This window comes from Harpia harpyja, chromosome 9 (genome assembly GCF_026419915.1).
Source record: "Harpia harpyja isolate bHarHar1 chromosome 9, bHarHar1 primary haplotype, whole genome shotgun sequence".
In the NCBI taxonomy this organism is placed as follows: Eukaryota; Metazoa; Chordata; class Aves; order Accipitriformes; family Accipitridae; genus Harpia; species Harpia harpyja.
In genome coordinates this window covers 24,033,694-24,056,233 of record NC_068948.1, presented here as the reverse complement: position 1 = coordinate 24,056,233, position 22,540 = coordinate 24,033,694, and the positions used below count along the sequence as shown (strand labels likewise).

At 46.0% G+C, this 22,540-nt stretch overlaps 1 protein-coding gene across 1 annotated transcript in view; it reads left to right on the top strand.

Annotated features, from left to right (window-relative positions):
• Positions 1 to 22,504, top strand: part of PRSS54 (serine protease 54) — a 35,993-nt gene extending 13,489 nt beyond the window's left edge. The window contains 7 exon segments of the mRNA XM_052795644.1: positions 503 to 584; positions 2,241 to 2,344; positions 2,579 to 2,673; positions 11,739 to 11,804; positions 13,384 to 13,471; positions 20,448 to 20,619; positions 20,818 to 22,504. Coding sequence (XP_052651604.1) covers positions 13,459 to 13,471; positions 20,448 to 20,619; positions 20,818 to 21,589 — 957 coding nt within the window. The 5' untranslated portion in view covers positions 503 to 584; positions 2,241 to 2,344; positions 2,579 to 2,673; positions 11,739 to 11,804; positions 13,384 to 13,458 and the 3' untranslated portion in view covers positions 21,590 to 22,504.
• Positions 22,505 to 22,540: the final 36 nt, after the last annotated feature.

The following is a 22,540-nucleotide window of genomic DNA, read 5'->3' as shown; positions in this document are numbered from 1 at the left end:
AGAAGTCATTTATGCCAGAAGCCAAAGAAGTACCTAAATGCCTAACTCAGAACTGAAACCTTAGAGACAAGAGGAAGTGATGCTGAGGAGGAGCTTGTAGTCAAATGCCAAAACACAATTAAACACAATTAAGAATTTGTGCAACAGTGTGGCTGTTCCTCTGTGCCCCATTTGTAAGAAGGGACAGCAGCGTTGTCCTAATTCCCAGGTGAGTTAAGAAGGTACACCAGTTAAGAGACTGTGGGTGCTCAGAGTCTGGGATAGTGGAAGAGCCTATTGAATCCCAGAAGACAGAGGGAAGGAATCCCTGACCCAGTTTGCTGGAGACTGCCCAGGGATCGAACCAAAAGCAGAAGGGGATAAAATATTCATGCTGATACCATCACCTTGACTTCATGAGAAGTTGACTGGTGCAGTATCAGCCATTCCTGGTTATGTAATGTCGTTTGTGGCCTCAGATTCACCTGATCCCTATGATGCCTTTTATGCTTTTTATTCGCAGCAGAACATTCCAGCCATCGGTCCAGGAAGAATGAAAGGACAGTCGGAGCAGATCACGTACCCAGTGACCCTGAAAGTAAAAGGTAACTAACTATTCATCCTTTTACAGTGGCTACCTTTTCTCTGTCAGCAGAGTAGGATTTTTATAACAAATCCTACATTAAGTTGCTGAGATAGGCTAGCAAGTGGGTAGTTTCTGCTTCCGCCAAAGGAACCATTGCTTTCGTAATCTCTTAGATGTGACATTATTCCTTCAAAATCAAGCCTTTGTTGGAAATTACTGTTTTTAGAAGTGATCTAAGACTGCCGTCTCCAAGCTTGATGGTGTATATTTGGCAGCACTTCAGGTATAAGAAGTACTGCCATTTCCTTCTGTCTGGTCTTTTGTGTGTATGTGTCTTTCACTAGGCAATGGAGGCATAGAAAAAAAATTTCAAATGGAAAGCATTTTTGTAAAATCACAAGTGTTGGTGGCTAGTGAGTATTTCATGGCACATGAAGTTCCTGGAAACATGTTCTAACACTTTTTTGTATCATCCCTTTTTGGTGGCTGATAAAATTAATTTGTATCTTTGAAAAATCCCTTCACTTTGGACTCCTTGGGTGTTGTGGAGCTTTTTGTGTTTTGAAAGTCAGGGTATTAGTTCAGGTTCCTAAACGATAGTCTAACATTAGATATCCATTTATTAAAAATCCCCAAACTCTTCATCATGAGTTTCAGGTGTGATGCATGTCTCACAGTCCTGCGAGTCAATAAGCAAGCCAGTCTGTTTTGTAGAGGACTAGTAATAGTGCCTGCACACTATACAGCTGTGCAAGAGTGCTCTTTGATCTACTGGTGCAGAGATAAGACCCTTTTAAGAGGATGTGTTTACCTTAGAAGCTCTCTCTGATGGGTTCTCTCATTTATGAGACCTGATCTCTGTGTCTGCTAAATTCCAGTGAACAAACACCATATCAGCTTTTTAGTATGAGGCTTTGGCGTGCTCTACCCTTACACATTGCAAAAACTTTTGTACTAAACGTGACAAGGCAGCAGTCAGGCAGTCCAATTCACAAATACAGTGAATTTTGTCTGCCATGCAGTGCAGTTTGGGCTTATGAGGCTCTTTCAGCTTTGTCCTTAGATCAAGGCTATAAATTTGGTGAGTGCATGGGCACCTAGGATATGCAAAAATAGAGAACAAATTCTGCACTGCCCCACCCTTTAATATCAAGAACATTCTCATTGACTTCAACAAGCCAGTGATCACCCTATGTCAATACAGCGTAAAATACTATTTTCTCTATCCATGTCATTCAGTGTCGCCCCATTGATGTTGTGGTCCTGCACTTTGCATCATCTGCATCTTACTCTGTTTACTACCACGTTATTAGTTCTGAAGGGAAGCTTAAAGTCCCTGTTCTTCTTTTTACATGAGATTAACTTATGGTAGGGATTCAGTGATGTGCTGGTCATGGTTCTGTGCAGTCACAAGAGGATGTACATGCCCCAGGGCTGGGAATGGTCTTTATAAAGCCTGAGGCTCTGCTTAAAATTGGTATATCTATGTGGGTTTCAACAACACAGTGACTCCCATCTATTTCCCAGCTACAGCTAGTGAAGCCATGACAAGGTATGCACTGATACAGCACCCAGAACTCCACAGAATAACCTGGGGTCTGAATGTTAAAGGAGATTGGTTTTCGCTAGACTTTACTCAAGAAAGTGATGGACCATTTCCTTTCTTTCCTCCCAGGCTTGTGCTACTTTCTGCTAGCCCCCACGCTTCACTACCACCTAAATTTCCTAAGAAATTCACACTGCAGACACAGCTATATCATTAAGAGGCTCCTGGAAGTGGTAAGAAAATGACACTGCACTTAAACCTGTCAATTTCTGAGACTCTCCTTGGATAGTAATACTTCTTGTATTGAGCCATGAGATTCATACCAAGGTTGACATTGCTCCCTTGGATGCTGACATTACAATTGTGTGTCAAACATTGCCTTATCACACAGGCATATTTCTCCTGATGTTTGACAGAAAGTGGGAATCTATTTCTGATATTCCAAAACTATTTTCTTAACTCTGCAGGGCCCTGAAGGAGTAAACAAATGTCCTACAGACTGTATGTGCACTCTGCTAAAAATGTAGCAATAGCCAGAGCTGTCTGCGGTTGCTTTCCTTTTGTGTAAGTCCAACAGTGATGCAATTACGCTGTGAAATAATGAAAATTTCAGACATCACACAGTGGTATTTTGCTAATCGTGGGGATTTCACACAGTCCTTTCTAATCCCTCTCCCCTTTTTTAGGATATTTGAATGGGAGTTACTATTTGATCATCATGGATTAACCTTTAAAGGGGCTCTTGAAGGATCTGGCAATTTCATAGAGGTGATATGAAGTGTGTGGGACTCTCTCACCTCCTGCCAGTAAACCAGACCAAATTAAGCCCCCTGGTCTAGCAGGTCATCACAGATCCATTGGCCCATCCAGGCAAGGCCAAGCATCATCCGTTGTCTGTGCAGGCAATGTGCATGGTGAATGCTCTGAAACAGTGACAGTGAGAGGAGTCCTTGCACTAAGATGTTGACATCTTATGTTAGAGTGAGTAATGTGCTGGGATGTGTGCCAGCCTCTGAGACCTTCACGGGATGGCTGCAGCATAAGCAATTTCAGTGTCAGTTAATTACACTTGAAGACACTGTGGTTGTTGTGGTATCTAAATACAAAATAGATGGAGATATGGAGTGATGCCTCAGGACATGGTGACTTTAGTGTGAGGTAATCAATGAAGGGCTTTGAAGTCTCTTCTTGTTTTCATTGCAGATATTTCTCTTTCATCTCATGCTGGTGCTATTTCAACAGGTATTGGTTTTTTCTTTAATGTTAAAACCCAGGGATTCAATTGTTACATATAACAAGAACTGCTGGGATGCAGTTCTTAGCATCTAACATTATAGGAAAGTTATGGCTGACCTGCACCACTTTATTCTCCTAACTACCTTAATGCTTAGGTACCGCAGAAATGGCTCGCTTTATCATGTCTGTACTTACTCTCATCTCCTTAAACACAGCAGCTACCCCACAGATGATGATTCCAGTGCCTACTCAATGTAAAGAAAGGAAAGGGAAGACACTGGGATCGGGGGTGCTGCCTGTCTCATTTTATGGCCTGCTAGATGACCCTTTGCATCTCTGGGTCTAAGTTTTCTCTTCTCTGTGAAAGGCTGTAACTTTTTAAGGTACTTTGGGATCTGCAGAGGAAAAGCTCTGTAGCTGTGTTAATACAAACAATTCTTTCTCGTGCTTCCTGTGGCAGTCTCCCAGCAGCTGTCACCTGGCTTGTCCAAGATCCCCTGCAGAATTTCTCCAGAACCTTTTCTGCCAGCAGCGTGGGCAGCTGAGAATAGTAAATTAATATTTGTTCAAAGATTTTGGGGGCATAAAGTATATTTTTCCTGCCAGTGTAAGTATGATATAGTTCTCATAAAGCCCTCGCTGTAATAAAGCACTTAAAATAACTATCCATGCAAGCTCTTCACCTCAGCTGGCAGCCTTTTTCACACAAGAGGATGTGCTGTGGATGCTCTTCTCTGTTAATACATCCCAACAGAACTTTTTTGTGTCTTTCTGTCCCGGGTAGAGAAGGCTGGAGGACTTTGTCCTGCTGCCATTGGCCTGTCCCGCTTACACAGGGGAGTTTCAATGGTGAAGGCTTTACAGCCATCCTCAGTGCTCAGGGAAAGAGCCACCCATGGGTTATCTGCTGGCTGTTTGCCAGTGCCAGCATCTCATCAGTCTGTATGGGCTCATATGTGGCAGAGGCTGCAGCTGTGTTTTCTCATCATAGCAGACAAAATAATGAGTCACTTTACAGGGCCTTCCAATCAAAACTGTGTGTACCTTAATTGCTCTCTATTTTTTCTTTCAGTGGCTTTTACCAAATATACATGAATCAGTGAAGTTTATAAATGTAAGCAAATAATGCCAGTTTATTTTCTTAAGCATATTCTACTTCATATCATTGCTAGAGGTGATGTTGTAGTCTGTTTTATTTATTTCTGCAGGAAAGAGTCTGCCTTGCTTACAGAATACATCTTGAAATTAGCAGTAAGGTCAATCTACGTGCTTTTTGTTGAACAGCTAGTCTGATGTATGTTTGTTACAGAGTTCACCTTGCAACATAAAACAAAGGAGGTCAGGGAATGCAAGCACGTTAGTTCTGTTCCCTTCTAAATACTGTCAGATGCCATTCATTGCCCTTGATGGTAGCATTACTGAAATGCCTTCATACAAAATACCGATATCAAACGCAGTGGATTTCATGGAGTCTCTGCTTAGTGTCTCCTGTGAAAATCATTGCTTTGGGTAGGCTGTTTCATCAGTTTTGTTGGGGAGGGAGGTGAATAAAAAGGGCTTAAAAAGTTATCAGTGCTTTGCACTAGAAAGGTTTTTTCAGAGAACAGTATTTTGCAGTATTTCTTAAAATCTGCCCTGTAACTTAATTCCCCAGCTGGAGAGTATTTCATTTCCAGCTTTTCCCTCGCTGCTTCTTGGGCTGTCGTCTCCTGGAAGTGTAACTCTTTGGTGGTCTGGGGATCAAAATGTGATATCTGACACAGCAGTATTGTATGAATCGTGATGATCCTAAGAAACAAGACTTTAAACTGCCCTGTGTAAGCTGGGCAGTGGTAGGCTGTACTGGCTGGAGTACATGCCCCACATTCACAGCTAGCTTCATGCAGTGACTTGTAGTGACACAGCCAGGAAGAGAGGAACACACAGGGTCTGGGCTGAGAAGAAACAGCGTTTCTTAGAGCTGGAGAGAAAATTCCAGCACTATTTAGCAGCCATGCCCCTTCTGCAAACACTTTTGCAGGAAGAACCATCCCATCCCTGAGGGAACCGTGTATGTTATTTTCTTTTTCCCTGTTCTTAGTCTACACACTTCAGTCATGTCATTTTCCCCGTGCAAAGCCTCTCAGCAGTTCCCCAGCTGCTGGCACCATTCTCCATGGGTCTGCAACTATTACATGGTAATTTATGAACAAAGCTGCTGCTCAGGAGTAAGGGATCTTCTGCTGCTGCACATCTAAGCACTAGTGACCTTTATGGCAGTTGATTGCCCTCCCAATTATTTGTCTTATTTTAAGTGGACTTGGGCCCAGACTCAACAACCAATTTAATCTCCAAACTTCCTGCTGAAATTAATGGGCTGCAACATTCATATTGACTTTAGTGGGATTTATCTCTTGTGATTTGTTCATTGCTCTTTTCTGGATCCAGACCTTTTCCATTCTATCCAACGTGTGTAGGGAATGAGCACAGCTCTGCCATCTCTGCTTGTTGCACAGTGCTCTTTGCACACCCTTCAGATTGTTAAAATTCCATGATATTTGTGAAAGAGTGTTAATAGCTAGGATTCTGCTCAGGGCCTAGCTTTGAAGGCATATAGGATGGCATTCAGACGCATGCACTGAGGGGGCTGCCAGACACTGACTTCTTATGTGGCAGCTTCCCTGCATAAGCCTCCATCACCTGCTGTCCCCATTGCAATGTGAAACACTAGTCACTGGGAGGACTAACTTCTGGGTGGCCTGGATAGAGCCCTTACATGTTTGTTCTGACTCTTAAGGTATTTCCAGCTTTTACACCCAGATGTGAAGATAGAAATAACTGGCACTGAAGGTTTGCAGTTTGCTTTGGAGGGCTGTAGATCTTCAATGAATGAGCCGTGTTAATCTTGGGGAACCAGCTGCCACTGTTGGCTTGTATGTTTTTGCCCCACTACCTTGTACACCACTGTCAAGACATGAGAATTGATTTGTGGTTTTGTGCCCTAATGTGCAGATGGGTTTCAAAGGAGCTGAGATTCTCATTACATGTATGTTTTCACAGCTAGGTTTCATCCGATTGCCTTTGCTCCTGCCTCCCTTTCAAGCTGTGCATGTACAGTGAATCATAATGCCAACAAAATCCAGACCTCTCGTTGTATGAAAGTTGAGCCAGGTGCTGCTGGCTGCTGTATCCATCAACAGGTTTTCTGAGAGCATAGTCAATGATATCACGCAAAAGGAGTAAGAGGACCTTGTTTGACATCAGTATTTCTCCTACAGCATCCACCCAAGTGTATGTTTACATTAACAGTGCAAAGTGCATCTTGACATTGCAGCCTGGCGTGTTTAGTTATTTTCCTTGCCCCAGCACAATGCCTCAGCATGCTCCAGAGTAGACTGTGATGGGAAAGATATCTAATGCTCTCTTTTCTGAGTGCTGTGAACTTTCTTGAACTATTCGTCTTACAGTGAGCATATGGCAGATATTTTCCGTCTGCAATTTACTTAGCTTTTTTCCTTAGCTGTAGCTCATTTTCTTCCTTTACTCTGCCTGAGACATGCAGCAGAGGACCCTGCCCAGCCCCACAAAGGGCAACACCCTTCTCAGTGTTGCAGTTTGATTTTATTGGCATTTTCCCTTTGTCCGAAGGATTTTCCTGCTCCCATCTTTCTGCTGAAAAACTAGGTGGTGTTTATCACTCTTCTAATCATGGCAAGTTTTCAGTATCTCTCCTTGTTTGCTTCCTTGCAGTTTCACAGCATTTAACCTTTTAATTATATCTTTCACTTTTTTTGTTTGTGCCAGGATATCACAGGATCTAACAATGGCTATTAAAGTCATTTTCCAAATTGGTAGTTTGTCATGGCATTAGCTTCTCGTGCCTTAGAACATGTGCCTTGTGTCAAAAGCACCCTTTCTGTCCCTCTGCTTTTTTTTTTTTTTTTTTCCCCAATGCCAAGATCTTTCCCTCTTTAGCCTAGGAGCAGAAAATTGCAAAACTCTTCAGTGTATTCTTAGGAGATAGCGGGCATATCAACACAGTGAGGTGCAGACAACAACGTGCCTGCCCCAACCATGCCTGAAGCCTGCCAGACATGCACCAGTTCCGGTTAATCCTGCGTTACACAGCGCTGAGCTCAAGCTAATGTCACCTCTTGGCTCAGACTGGTTCTAACTTCAAAGTTTGCCTTGCTTTGGGTAGGACGCTGAGCCCAGTGACCTCCAAATTATTCCATGATTCATTGCCACACTTACATGGCTGCATGACTCCCAGGCAGAAGGTGGCTTGTGTACATGCTCAGATCATTATCTGAGCATGGGCAGTCTCTCTAAAGAAGGTTCAGAAAAATCACCCAGGCAATTGCCGTCCGATCCAGAGATGTGTCAGGGGAATGACTGTGAATTCCCTGGAAGCCTGAGTTTAAAGCCTAAAGGCCCAATACCTCCATTTGCTTTTCCTGTGAAACCATTTATAAAATGGGTTTTATACTATTTCTTATATTCCCCTGCTTGTATCACCAATAGGGGTGTACAAGTAGTATCTTTAGTCTTGTATAACAGTGTTCATGCTAGGAGAGTAATATTGGTATAGTTTATGATAATTAAAGTGTTACAACTTTTGTATGCAGGCAAGGTTCAGGTTCATAATACTCACTGAAGGTAATGCTGTGTTTAATGCACTAGCATTTCTGTACTAGAGGTCCAGGGTAGATGTGTTTTCCATTATCCAGTTCACTTAATGAGGGCTTTTCTACTTAAAATAACAAATTGCATACACATTTACCATCACCACAGGGCATCCCCCCTCATTCATGCCCAGAGAAGGGGGCTGAGGAACATGAGAAGAGACCAAACCTATCTTAGTTAGCCTTGTTCCCTTAAGGGCTCTCTTTCTCATGCTCCCAAGTCCTAAATTATCTCATTACACACCATAGACCCATATAGCTTTGCAATTTACTCTTAGTACCTTGCCCTCTATTGGTCTGTCAACTTATTTATATCTGAACCATTTTTATTTGTCATCTTTTATATTAATGTCATATTTAAAAGCTTCTCATGGTGCTTGGCCTGCAAATGGATACTTTAAATCAAGCCGAGGTAAATCTCTCTATAAGAAGAGTTGCTCTGGAAAGGGCACATTTATATTAGATTATATTCAAACTGTGCTGAAGGAGTGGAATCGAACCAAGAGAGGAAGATTATTTTTATTGCCTGTTTCTCCTCTAAGTGGCAAATCATTTCATCTGGCTCACTTTTTTTTATTGGTACTTTCACTCCTGCCTCAATTGCCTTGCAGAATTGCTGTGATTTGGAGACTGACAATTTTACACAGATGTCTGTCTTTCACCTCTTGCAAAAAGAGTGTGCTGCTGCTTTGTTTGGAATAGGACTGCTAGGTGACATGTTTTAGGTTTGTTAAGAACTGTAAATCAGTTTTCAGACAAGAACCCTGATTAGCTGGTACAGGTCTAATTTGACAGATCTCTAGCATGACTGAATGCTGTTTTAGAATTAACAAGTTGGGTTCAGTGGGTAATACCTGTTAGGCAAAAGCAAGATAAGGCTTTCAGAAAACAAAGTCATACACCTTGTGTATCTTACATTTAGGATTGTCATTTACATGGTTGTGGAGAAGACAGTAAACATTACTGACAGGGTGACAATGACTTCATACCTATTGTGGTATAAATGATTGCAACTAATATACATTGTTCACATTAGGAGTAAGCATTAACTTTTGCTTTCACTACTGTTTCTTCAGAAACAGACACTTGATTTATGCAAGTAAAGTATGGGCAAGATCCAAAAATACCAAATCCTTACCTGTTTTAGCTGAGTGTATAATCCTGCACCTAATACTATTTTAGCCTCTGTGTCTTGTTTCCATTAGCATCCCCATACAAGGAGATGTAGTTGTGGAAAAAAAAAAAGTACCAGCAGACTCTGAATGAAGTTTACATTTTTAGCCTTTGCTGGATTTTCTATAATGTGAGCTCCTTCTCCAGTGCAACTAGCTAAGAAAAACTAGGTATCTTGGTATCACTAACAGACGACAAGGACTCAGGAGCTGAACAAAAAATAAGTGTATGTCCAACTATTGATTCCTTGACTAGAGCTGAAGTCATTCAGAAGCCTGCTGTACTTCACATTGGGAAAATACACTTCTGATTGGTTGGTAGAAAGTTTAAAAAAACACGAGACAACACTTTCTCAGAAATTCATTTTGGTTCCCCTTGTTGTCTATTTGATTTTAAAATGTTTATTTAATTTTCAAATGAATGGTTGTATATTCTTTAGGGGCAGCTGAATTTATTATACTTGTATACTTTAGCCAGTAAAATCCCATTAATATATGTTAATACTATTTGCACATATATGTATTGACATATATATTTATACATTCTTAGATACATATTTACCATATATATCACTGATTATTTTATTGAAAAAATATATTAAAAAGTTAAATGTTGATGGCACTGAAGTTATAACATGGGTTTCCACAGACAACAGGAACATGTATTGATCTAAAAGGGAAACAGGATCTGCAATGCATTAAAGAAATGGGGCTTGACCTGATATATATGTGGATATTTATGTAAGATGTGATGTTAATAAAGTTGACTTTGATCTCTCAAGTAGTGTCACATTAGTCAAGAATACAGCCCCTTGCTTTCAAACATTGCTAAAAATTGTAAAACGCATTTGAACTTGTTAATACTTAATGTTGACATTGTAGTATTACTTTATATGAAAAATAAAAATCAACTACACATGCAGCAGGTGATACATCAGGGCAGGGTGCAGGTCAGACCTGCCCCGCTCCGCGATCGTGGTTGCAGTGGTACGGGGCAGACAGAGGATGGGGGAAACCCTGTGCCAAGGCAGCACTGGTCAGTGGGATGCTGCACAGCACGTTTTAGGCTGTGTCATTGTTGTTCTCCCATTTTCCAAGGTGCAGTGAGGAGCTTTGTGTCCTTGCCATACCCTCTAAGCCAAAAAGATATCAAGTGTTAGAGTGTCTGTTCTCTGGGGATGTTTGCTAATAAAGCACTCTCCAGCTGGCTGCCAATGACTGATTTTTAAAAATAACTGAAACATAGGAGGTTACAGAATCCATTAACCCCAGGACGTGTTATTATCCCTAGAACAACAAACATTTTTATGAGCTAAATTACAGCTTTGACAACAATATATTTTAGAAAATAATGAATTGGGCCCTAAAAGTCATGAAGCTGGCTTAGAAGTCATAGATTTTTTTTCTCAGCAGGTCTTAGTTTTGTTTTTTTTTATATTCTTCTGATGTCTAATTTTTGACAATTTTTACGTTTTCAAAAAGTACTGGATTTTTTTTCCCCCTACTGAAACATGGCTCCAGAGCTGGGGCTTTAAGGAAGCCAGTAAATATTGCAAGATGAAAACATGCCACAGTCTTCTAAATCCTGATTTAATGATTAAGACAGTAGAAATTAAATGTAAGTTTCTTATACAGACACAGCATCTAAGAAAACTGAACGATTACAGTCCCCTGAGTATAATCAGGAGATGCTTTGTTTGGATGCTTCATCCTCTTTCGCCGCTGAAAGTGCTGTCAGGAAGATGAAACTTCTACCTTCTGGCAGTCAATGACAAGGCAACTTGTGCTGGTACAGCTCATCTAGCAGACATCTGTCACCTTGACTGACCAACCATTCTGGTTCTCTCAGACTGCCACAGCTTTAAAGGGGAAACCGGGACTGGTGCCATTTAAATTACAGACTCTGAAACCTTCAGCCCGATGTTGCACTCTGCAGCAAAGGCACTGAACGTGCGTCACAGGCCAGGCGTGCCGTCAGCCAGGTGCGGAGGCTGTGGAGAGGCAGTTCCTTTTGTCCTCCTGGGAAATACCTGCAGCTAGCAGCTAATCTCCGTAACACTTTCCAGCACCTGATTTTGCTGAAATCTAAAGCTGCCAGTTTTTAGGGGCTTTCTCTTGGTACCCAGGACTTCAGTCATCCTTTCATAACTAAGCCTAATACACCTTCATGGCTGACAAGGGCCAAAAATTATTTATCAGCTTTAAGTTAGGTGATTTACCACATCAAGACTATAGCTGTTATCTTGTGTTTGAGCTCATGGTCTCTAAATCTGGAAAAAATATGGGATACTGCTATAGAACACTGACATTCAAAGTGGCATGGTTTGCAACAAACAGCAAGTGTTGCCTTCACTTCTGGCTTCAGGGGTTGCCAGGATTCCAGCATGCTTACAGGAAGATTTTCAGCTGTGCTGTGATAACCAGCCCAGGTACAATTTGATTTTTAAGGCACCTTTACCTCACCCATGGGGAAGGATGTCCATCCAGTAGGATGGGTGTGTGTTTTCTCTGGAGCTATGTAATGAAGCCTGGTTTTACTCCTCCTCTTCTTGCAGGAATGCAGACTCACACTTGTAGTTGTGGTCCAAGTGGGATACCCCAGCCCACAGATGGCTAGACAGGTACGACACTGGCTTCTGCATACTCCAGTTAACATGCTCTGTGCCTGAAAGATTAAATACTGCTGCTGGAAAATCAATAATATTAATCATCATCATAATCTTTTTTGAAGAATTAACTTGCTATGGGTATGTCTGTCTGTCTGTCTCCTGTATGGCTCTGAAAGTTTGGCTGGCTTGAAATTTAACTCGGAGGCATTGTAATTAAACCTTGACATTTGAAGTAATTAATGAGCAAGCTTTACATTTTAGCATAGTCTCAAAGGAACAGCAGGGAGCTGACAGAAATGAAATAACTTTGTTAATTTAAAAGCGTCAATGTTTCTGTAAGCATGTGGTTTGTACTGCTGGGAACAAGCTCTTCAGAAATAGCACCGTAGCCCCAGTAATCTAAATCTTGGCACTACTCTAAGGAGGGATCGAAGAGGGGAGTCCCACTGCAGGAAACTGAGGGCAGGAGTTAGTATTCCCCATCAGGGAATACATCTTGCATCACCAGCTCTGCTCCTTCACCCCAAAATCTTGGGAAGGTCTAGGAAGCCCAAGCTGTCAGCATCTCCAGGAGCTGTCTAGGAAGGAGGCAGATTCCAAACCACTGCTTAATATTTTAGCTGGAAACTGGATCTTATTTGCATCTATAAATAGCCAGAATACATTTCTTTCCATCAGTGCCTCTGGGACACTGTTCATCGTCACGTGCAGATTCAGAAAGGTAAAGAATGATCATGTGTTTTAGCCCAAAAGCCTCCAGGAGAGAGACGCGGTCACCTGTCACGCAGTGACAGCCGGCGAGTGGTTACACAAGTCTGGATTGCTGCTGTTTTACTGCTTGAGCAGTGTTGAAAAGGCAGCAGTGTAAATACTGAGCCTTTTAATTGAAGAGGTCAGGACTGGCACCATCTGTGATACTCTGATGATGACTCACTCCCTACAAAGTCACGAGCATTTTATGGAGAACCCTTGTGTCAAGCTCTTGGTGAGAAGAGCTTTTGCTGAGCTTAAAAAAGTAGTTCATAAAATCAGGCCCCTGAGGCCAATAAATTGGAAGCCAAATAAATGGCCTCAGATATTTTCACGGCATCCAATAAGTACTCAGCACTCATGAAAACCAGAAGCAAGTTGCTTGTTTTCAGTGCCCTCAGTATGGACAAAGAGCCTAACTTAAGAAGTCAATTTTTTAAGTTCTTCTCCTGTATTAATAGATTTCTGATGTGTGCAGAGTAAAAGATGCAAAGGAGGGCTTAAAACGGATCCTGTATCAAAGCACACGGGTCTGGGCAGTGTGTGAAGGTTTGGACTTCATTTCAGGCAGCAGTTCAGAGCAGCCTCCTCCCTAGCTCCATCACTCAATGCTGAGGTCTTAGAAATGAACCGCATTTCCACAAGTCACCTAAGCTGTTGTGCAAGATGCTTCCCTCACTCGTTTGTGTGTGCATTTGGAGCAACTCCTTTGGCTTTGGTGGGCTGATTGATATAAACCGCGTTATCTTGCTCTGTGCAGTTAATCCTGATGTTAATGACTAGCAGTGCACTGGGAACAATTTATCAAGCTTCTTCCCATTTTTCTGTGCTCTGTAAACAGACACATCTACAAGCCCTTACTGCATCATGGTTATGACAAGTGGCAGGCCTGGCTGGCTGCGTTCCTTCTCTCTGCATGTTTCTGCGAGGTAGGTCACAGTAGCAGCCATCCCGGTCATAGCCATGACCTCTCGTTCACGTAAACTCATAGCTTTATGTGAAGCAGCTAAGATTTTGAGATTTGCTCTAGTTGCCTACAGATCCCAACCTAAGCTGGGTGCCATGTGCTGAGACAGCATCTAGACCAAATGAATAAGGTTTGGGGTTGTGAGTTAGCTACCAAATTGTTTTAAATACTGACGTGAGTTCTAGTGAGAGGAGTCACGTTGCAAAATAACACTCGAGCTTCATGGACTGATTAGATTAGCACTCCAGCATTCTTGTATTAGCAGTGCTGAGTGGCCAGGTCCCCACTGCATTAATAGCTTGAGTGCTTGCAGTTCTTGACCTTCCGCCCATGCTGACAATCTGCGAGCTTGGGTTCAAAGTAAGCTTTGGATTAAGCTAGAAATTTCAATGGTTAGAGGAGAGACCTTTAGCTGACCTTTGAAGAAAATTTTTAGTTTCCCCAGACCTAGGAAACAGTGGCTGGGAAACAGCATGAGGTCAGTTAAAAGGTAAGTATGCCTGGAGGAAAGTGGCACTGCAGCAATTCACCAATGTGCATAGGCTGTGCCAGACTCTGCCTCCCACTGCAAAGGATCCAGTACCCAACGGGCAGAGTTGTTTGTAAAAGTATCTGTGCACCACATCTTGGCCCTGGCCAGCTTTCTGTCACAGGCCATTAAGTATGACCCTGTTCTGCCGTGCAAGCCATTGCATTAGTCATTGGATGCTCTATCAGTCATTCATGTCTTCGGGCATCCTGCACCTTCACAGGTGGTAGAACAGCCCAGTTCCCACAGGGATTAGGGATATGTCACACAAGAAGATTTAGGGAGCTCTCATATCTTCACATCGATGAGGCAGGATGAAGGCAGAAACTGGAAGAGCCATTGGTCTGCATGGCATCTCCTCCTCCTAGGACAGAAGAATTTGTAGCACAGATTACACCATCACTTAAACCAAGAACATTGCTTTGTGACTTCCAGCTATTGCTCTGGAGAAGCCCTGGGAAGCCAGTGGTGCCCCAGTCCAAGGCAGGGACGGGAGTGTTAGAGACTTTTCTTTGTATACTCCTGATCCTTGCTGTTTAGAGCAAACTGATGGGACCATCAGAAAAACAGATGAACAAAGCTGAAAAAATCATGCTGAGGACAGGCGTCCTGGCTGGTCAGCTCAGTTTTGCTTCACTCGGTGGGAACAGTGCCATAGACTGGTAGCCTGGCAGAAGCTGTGTATCTCAAGGCTTTCTTTCCCCTTTTGAATTCCTTTTAACTTAAGTTTCACTCCAATATGAAGAAAACCTGTCAATGAAGTCCCACTAGTATTGGGTCCTTCATGCTCGCTCAACTATGCCTCGCTGCTATTGTACAGAGCCAATACAAGACATGATCACACAGGACAGTGCATGTCAGACTCTTGATCTTGCCTTTTCCAGTATCTCATTGCCATCTCACTGAGGATGTTCCGGTTTGGGATGTTTACTGCTATGCCATCTCAGGTATGGGAAGATTGACATTAAAATGAGGAATCTGCCAGCAAACATAAATCTATCAGGGCACTGATCACAGAGCTCTTGCTACTGTTATTTTAATGATATTTAACAATTAAAGCACAAAGGTGGTAGTTTTAGGCTGGTAATTAAAATTATCGATTTTGATTTTCTGACATGAATAAAACAGGCAAGACTGCGAAGGATCGGTTTCAGGATGGAGTGCTCCCTGGCAGCGTAATTCCTGCTGTGTCGCAAAGAGCATCCTTCATTTTGTTCACAAAAACCAGCCAAACATCCAGCATCCCTTGTTTGTAAATCCATCAGGAAGGCACCTCCTCATTCTCTGGAGGCTTTACCTAACATGTAGAGCCACTGGAGTGTTGAGAAACCATAAATCAGATCTTTGAGCCATTTGTACCTGAACATCCAGTCTCAGCAAGTGAGACCAGAGCCGGAGGCGTTTCATAACCAGCCCAGTGAGGGTGGACTAGGTCACCCGATCCGCAATGAGCCTGCCACTAATTTGAAAGCTTTTGAGCATTGTCTGGGGGCAGATATCCTCAGTGTAACTATCTGTCAAACAGCGATGATTTCTGAGTGCAAAACCGGTGGCCATCTGTAATCCTTCCCATCTAATCTCTTCCAGCCTTTAAAAATAATTTCCATTCCCATGATGCCTGTAAATTTGGTAGCTCTTGGCTCTGTGGGACGGGAAAGACCCCTTTCTTCTTTTTGTGCTAGCCTGGTAAGATTTTAGCATTAATGGGGGTTTTAATTGTTTTATTATGAAGCACAAAGACAGAGCCCCTTGGCAAGGGCACCCTTTAGAAATAAATTGAGTCATCATCCTTATAATAGAAAAGCTAATTCAGTATGGATCTGTCCTCCAGTTAAAGGCATGCACATCCCTTAGGGAATGGTATTACCAACTGACCAGACTTCTGCTAGTGACTGCTGTTTGCTTTTCCTGACAGATCCCACTGTCCTGCCAGTGGAAATGGCTTTTTGATGGCTGCTACAGTAACATGCTCATGTGGGATCAGCCTTGTCCTGGGCCCTCCTCTAACAGTGCTGCTGTACTTCCAGGACTACTACATCATCCACTGCTAGAAGGACTCAGCTTGGAGACTGTTTGTCCTCTGACCTGCCCACAACCTAGTTGCTCTCTACTTTCTGCCTTCCTTTCTACACAAAACATAGCTGGCAGTACAACCCCAGGTTTGAAGTACCCTTATCCTTAGTATGGAAGAATCTACCAGAGCTATAAAACTCCTGTCTGGCTACAGAGATTAAAATAAAGAATTGCAGGTTGGTGTCTGTCCATGGTGAAGGTAAGGGAGTGGAGCAGAGTTGTGAGAGCTGCAAGGATCTGTGTCTTGGTCACTTCTCATGTGTAGGTGGCTGAAGGGTGGCTGATACCCAATCTGGCTTAAAGCCTCCCAGTGAAACATTAGCTCACTGACATGTGTAAGCAAATCTGAGCCAGCAAGGTGGGTTTATTCTGGATCATCTCTTTGCACCATTGTTATAACATTGAACAAAGGCCTCCTCAGACACTTGGCTTTCTTAATACCTTCCCTCTCTTTTTATTTGCTGTCCTCTGTTCTTATTGGGAGGGAGGGATTTCACGTGGGATGGGACTGGAAGGGATTTTAAGGGTCCACTGATTCCAGTGTCCTTCAAAAGGTATTGAGCCAATTCACAAAATGTCTCTTGGGTCACTTGGTGCCCTCTCCATCACCAGGCTGCTCCATGCAAACTCTGGCCAAATGGCTCCACTGAGCTGCTACAGCCCATGCACCAGGGCACCCGGGGTCATGCCAGGGAACAGCACCCTGCCACAGCTGCTGCAGGCAACACCCTCAGCGGTCTCCATGTGTGCTTTGATAAAAAAGCAAGGTTCCCATCCAGAGATGTATTCAAGCCATGGAGCTGGCTAAGCAAGCCATGCAGCAGAACTCCCGTGCAATAGCTCTACTTGCCTGGAGTCATTCACTACTGGCCGCACAGTCCCAGGCTACCTTCTCTGAGAATGGCAAACACCATTGTTTCTGGGTGTTAGATGGGTTTGCTCACACGTGCTCACTATCTGCTGAAATGAATTCAACCAAGAGGAACATGCTGGTGGCCTCATTCTGCCAAGCGTGCTGGTACCTGACCCATCCAGGCCATACATGCCTTCGCCATGGGAGCCTCCATTGCAGCTGCTGCCTCCAGCACAGAACCAAAACCATCAACTGTGGCCCTGGCAAGATTTGTGTCCAAGGCAAGATTTGAACCACCTGTGAGTAATCGTGTAAGACATGAAGGCGCCAGTGGCCAAAAGCTGTTTTCTCGCAGAGTTCCTCAGCAAAGACAAGGTGCATCGTTCCTGCTGGGCACCCAGCCAGAAGGGCGGTCACCAGAACCCCGGAGTCAGGACCTTAGTGCAAAGGCCAGCAGCAAGGGGAGGAGTGTGATCTGGAAACACAAAAGGAGAAGCACAAAATGCCAAGGAGATGACTTAAGACACATGTCATTGCGCAACAGGGAACCGGGCTTGGGGCAGGAAGCAGCGCTTGATTGTCAAACATGTCACTGTGCTTTGGTAACACAAGCTTTAATCAAAGCCTTTGCACTGGCAGTGTTTCAAGTACTACACAGCATTTGTTTTTCTAGGTGGTAAACTCAGTGAATGTACCTCAAAGGCTGCGAAAGTCATGCTGTACAGACTGGTTTGGCTCGGTTGGTGTTTTACTGTGGTCAATAGATTTTTATCAGATGCTTTTACTTGTTAAATTTTCCTTGGTAGTAGGAACAATCCAGCAAATAATATTAATGATGGAGCACCAGGAGACATGCAGCCAAGGAGATCACTTTTTTGGCTGGATCCCCTCCTGCACAAGGGAGGCTTTGTACAAGCTCACAGAAGTGCCGTGTTCAGCTTGCTGTGGGCAGAGCTGGAGGCAGGCTTCAGGCTTTGTCTCCGTGCAGAGTCAGGTCAGCTTCATTAACCACAGGGCTTAAAACTCATTAGTTCTGAGTTGTGGCCAGGCTGCTGGGAGGCTGTGGTTCCTCACGAGAGGTGCCTGTCTCCCAGCAGGGATGGTAGGGAGGCACCTGGTCCTTTGGGCAAAAGAAGAGGCTTGGGCTGGCCTCGGAGAGCATCCCATGCCGCCCGTGAGAGCTGCCATGGAGGTCATGCTTCGTTGGCTGTGCTGACCTTCTCTGACACCTGCAAAATGGGACAGGACCGGTGTCACCAAGCTGGCCGACCCACAGCCCGTGAGTAAAGGACATGGGCTGGTCATGGTTCCACCAGCACCTGGTCTCATGCAGGTTGTCTTTGACCCCTGTGGATCCAGATAAGATGAAATAAGTCAAGTCGTGCTCACAGTGAGTCAGGTGCCAGGCACCTCTGGCTCAGGCAGTGTCACTGTCAGGTGCCAGCGTCACCTTTGGAAACATTCTGTTTGCAGCAACACCAGCATCATGGTGGAACAGCCCAGCCGGTGAGCAGGGACCAGCCTCAGAGTGGCACCCCCATGGGGAGGGCAGGGTGAAACCAACCTCTCGGAGATGTTTTCCTGGCTCTTGCAGGGTTAAGTAGCCCCTTTTGGCAAAAATCAACTACAGATGGGCCTTGGGATCATCAGCTGCCTCCCAGCTGATTCCCACAGCATTTCAAACACAACATCACAAGTCAGGGATAATACACACAAAAGACCCTTCTCTGTGGGACAGATAAGCACTAACAGAGTTATTGCAGGAACATAGAGTACTGAATTTCCTACATGCAGGATTGGCTATATCGAGGGAGGAGAAGACAACCATGAAAAAAAATCCAAGGTTTCCCTGGGATGCCCCTGTCCTAAACATGCCATAGCGTGGACCCTGCCCTTGCTGCATATAATAAATGTGTATTCACATGCTGGGAAGAAATCAGTTCAGCTGACGCTGCCCTAGTCCGTATGCAGGTTTAAACAAGTGCTCAAATCTGGATTTCCCTCCAGCGTTCTCCCAGCACTGTTTCCCTTCCCCTTGGCTGTCCTTATCCCCAGTATTGCAGAGGGCATCCAAGGGGTTGGTCTGGGCATGTGCATCCACAGCCACCACACACCTCACCAGGGAGAAGAGCGATCCAGGGATAACCTGCTGGGAGCGTGCCAGCCCTCCAGGAGCCCTGGTGCCTATGCTTTCTGCTTCTCACCTGCTCCTTTCACCCATGGGTATTAATTAGTGCATACAAGGGGTACTGTAATTTTTTCTTTCTCAACATTTTTCTCATCCTTGATGGAAAGAAGGGGTTTTCATATTCCTCTTACCATCCCACCTTCTCTGTCCTGCTCTTCAAAGGCACAGTTGGCCTTTCATGAGCTGGGAAGAGACTTCTTGTCCCCACTGGCACCACTCCACAGGAAAGCCCAGTGCAGGCAGCTGTAGCTTGGTGGTGCCTCTGTAACAGCTCCTGCTACCCTCCAGGTTCCCTAACCAACACCCCCATGCACTTTGGGGTCCTTCAGTTTTTTATAAATCCCTTTAAGCAGCACCAGAGCTCGTCCTGCCTCCTGCTGCCCTTGCTTCTGCCTGCAAGTGGGGCCAGGATAGGCAGAGACCCCTGTGGGCACGCAGAAAGGAAGCTCCTGGGCAGAACAGGCTGTCCAAGGGAGAAACCATCCATCAGTGCCCAGGGCAGGAGGACCCGTGCCTCAGAGTTCCTTTTTGTGCAGGCAGATGTGCTGCAAGAGCCTCCAACAGCCTGCTCCACCATGCAGGAAGGCCAGCAGGGTCCTGCGAGCCACCCCAGCGACGGTGAGCTTACAGAGCGGCTTGTGCCCGCATCCTGCTGCCTGAGCGCTGTAGCAGCATCGGAGTGCCAAGCAGGGGCGGCAGCACAGGGGGTGGCAGGGTGTCGGCAGGGCCGTGATGGAGCAGGCAGAATGCAGCAGGATGAGGCCTGTGGAGAGGGGGTGGGAGCCAGGGGGCTGGGAATGTGCCCACTCAGTCTCCTTGTGTCCCTGCCCGCTGCCAGGGTTCTTGGGACGTGCAGTGCCCACGTACCAGGGTGAGAAACCGGCCTGGCACGCTCAGCACAGGCACAACAAACCCCTCCAGGCCAACTGCCAGCTGGCACCCAGCACACCATCACCCCCTCTCCCCACAGGCGGGCAGAGAAGGGGGGCCCTGGCTCCCCGGCCCCAGCTCTTTGTCCGGCTGGGGCAGTGCGAAGCCTCATGCTGCTGTGTCTCTGTGCCACCCCAGCATCAGGTGAGAGAGGGGGTGTGATCTGACCCTCGTGCACCACACACCATGCCACCGGCTCAGCCCCATGGGTGAGCAAGCCTGGGTGATGCTGGCATCAGTCCCAGGCGAGGTCAAAGCTCCGGACAGCTGCAGCAAGGGGCAAGGGGGCATCAGAGAGAAGAGGGGAGCGGTGGGAAAGCATAGGTCCAGGCACACCCAGCGACGTGCCCCCTCTTTCCCTGCAGCCTGCAGGATCCAGGCCAGCCCGTCCCCCTGGAGATCAGTGCAGGAGTTTGCAGCCGCAGACCAGTTCCCATGGGTGGTGGCACTGCAGGACATGCAGCGCAACCTCCTCGCCTTCGGCTCCATCCCGAACAAGCACTGGATCCTCAGCACCGCATCCAGCCTGCAGAGCAGGTCCGTGCCCTGTGAGGGCCCCTGCATCACCCCGGGCAAGGCTTAGGAATCATCAGGGAATAACAGCACCTCAATTGGCTCAGGAGGGTCTTGTCGCTGCCCAGCAGCTGGGCAAGCATCCTTTGGTCAGAGAGGGGCCAGGCAGAGTTTGTCCCAGGCTTTTCGTTGTACCCAGTCCCCTCTGTCCACCCCCCGCAGGCAGCAGATGCTGGGCTTGGTTGGGCTGAGCGACATGAAGAGGTGATGGGAGTACCAGCCCCAGTATTCGATCAGCTCTGTCATTGCCCACGAGGACTTCAATGAGGTGATGCTCTACAACATCGCTCTGCTCAGGACAGCCACACCGCTGGAGTTCAGCAGCATCGTTCAGCCCATCTGCTGCCCCCACGGGAGCCTCCCTGCCTCAGACCTCATGAACTGCTGGGTCTCGGACTGGATCCATCCCACTGCAGGTAACCCCTGGCTCCTGTGGCAAAGAGGTCCCTCCAGCAGGGCAGAGAGCCGCCTTCCCAGTCCCTCCTGCCAAGAGCCCCAATGGGAGGAAGGGGAACAGGGCTTGTCCTGGGAGGAAGAAGCACCCGTTGGTCAACGATCCCTGTTTTTTGGAGGCCAGGGGCTGCCCAGAGCCACAGGCTCTGGTGGTCCCTTGGCCAGGCAGGGAAAGTGCTGCAGCAACTTCCTGAGGAAGCTCTCCGTGGTGGACACGGATCCCTGCCCACTGAAAAGGATTGCTGCAACCACACGCTGCAGCCACAGGGACACTGACGAAGTGGCAGGCTGTTTGGTAGGGGACACAGAGCACCAACCCAGACCAGGCAGACATTTAGCCAAACCGCCTCCTCCCTGTTCTGCTCATCTCCAACTCCAGGCTGGGGGAGCAGCCAAAACACTTGTTGGGCTTCTCCTGCTCAGTTCTTACAGGAAAAGATCCCTTCTGCACAGCTTGCAAATAGCAGGCGTGGGAGACTGAACGTGTGATACCCATCTCTGCATCAGCTGCAGGGTGAGCATCTCCCTGCAGGCCTGTGGGTGCTGCTCCCAGTCCCTGGACCTCTCCCACTGCTGGGGCCTCCAAGGGCCTTTGATGTGGCCAGGGTCAAAGATGCTTGGGAGGCAAAACCGAGAGGGGTTCCTTGTGGTACGTACCAAAGGATCAGGTGTAGGGCTGGGCTGATGCGGGCATGGGCAGCCACAGAGGGCAATGCTGGTCACTTTGTCTGGGGCACACAGGGACATCATCAGCCCAAAGGCAGCCAGACCCCTGAATAGGTGATGCTTTGATGCCAGTGATGATAAAGGACCAAACTGCTGTGATCCGCCCTCCTCTCAGCCCAGTGAAGGCCACAGCCACCGAGAGCAATGGCAGGAGGGACACTGCTGAGACACAACCCTGCCTTTTTTGTCTCTCAAAAGGGTGATGCCAGCAACCCCATCATGTGCCAGATTAGAGGGACTGAGAAATGGGTCTTGAAAGGCATTTTCAGTGAAAGCACCATGAGCTGCTACAGACCGTTCCTGTACACCCCAGTGTCCTACTATAGCCACTGGATCTTGGCCACCACGGAGAGGACAGGACCTCCTGCATTCCCCACACTAGTCAGGGTGCGAGCTGATCTGCAGGCTCCACCCAAAGCCTGGGAAGAGGCTTTCAGACCAGCAGTGAGGATATTTCAGGAAGTTGGTTGCAACCCCAGAAGGGAAAAACAGACCTGAACTCATCTGAGGCTGGGCCATCTGAGATGATTTACGACTCCTGCAGTGGGAAAACACTTCCCATCTCCAAGGGACACTTACACTTGCCCCAGGTGCTTGGGAAAGGGGTAGCTGCTCCTTTCTTGCTGTTTTGTTTCTTCAGGTAAATGAAGTATGCTTTTGCGATCAGAAAGCCTGCTTGGTTCATGCATGCCCCATTGAAATGATT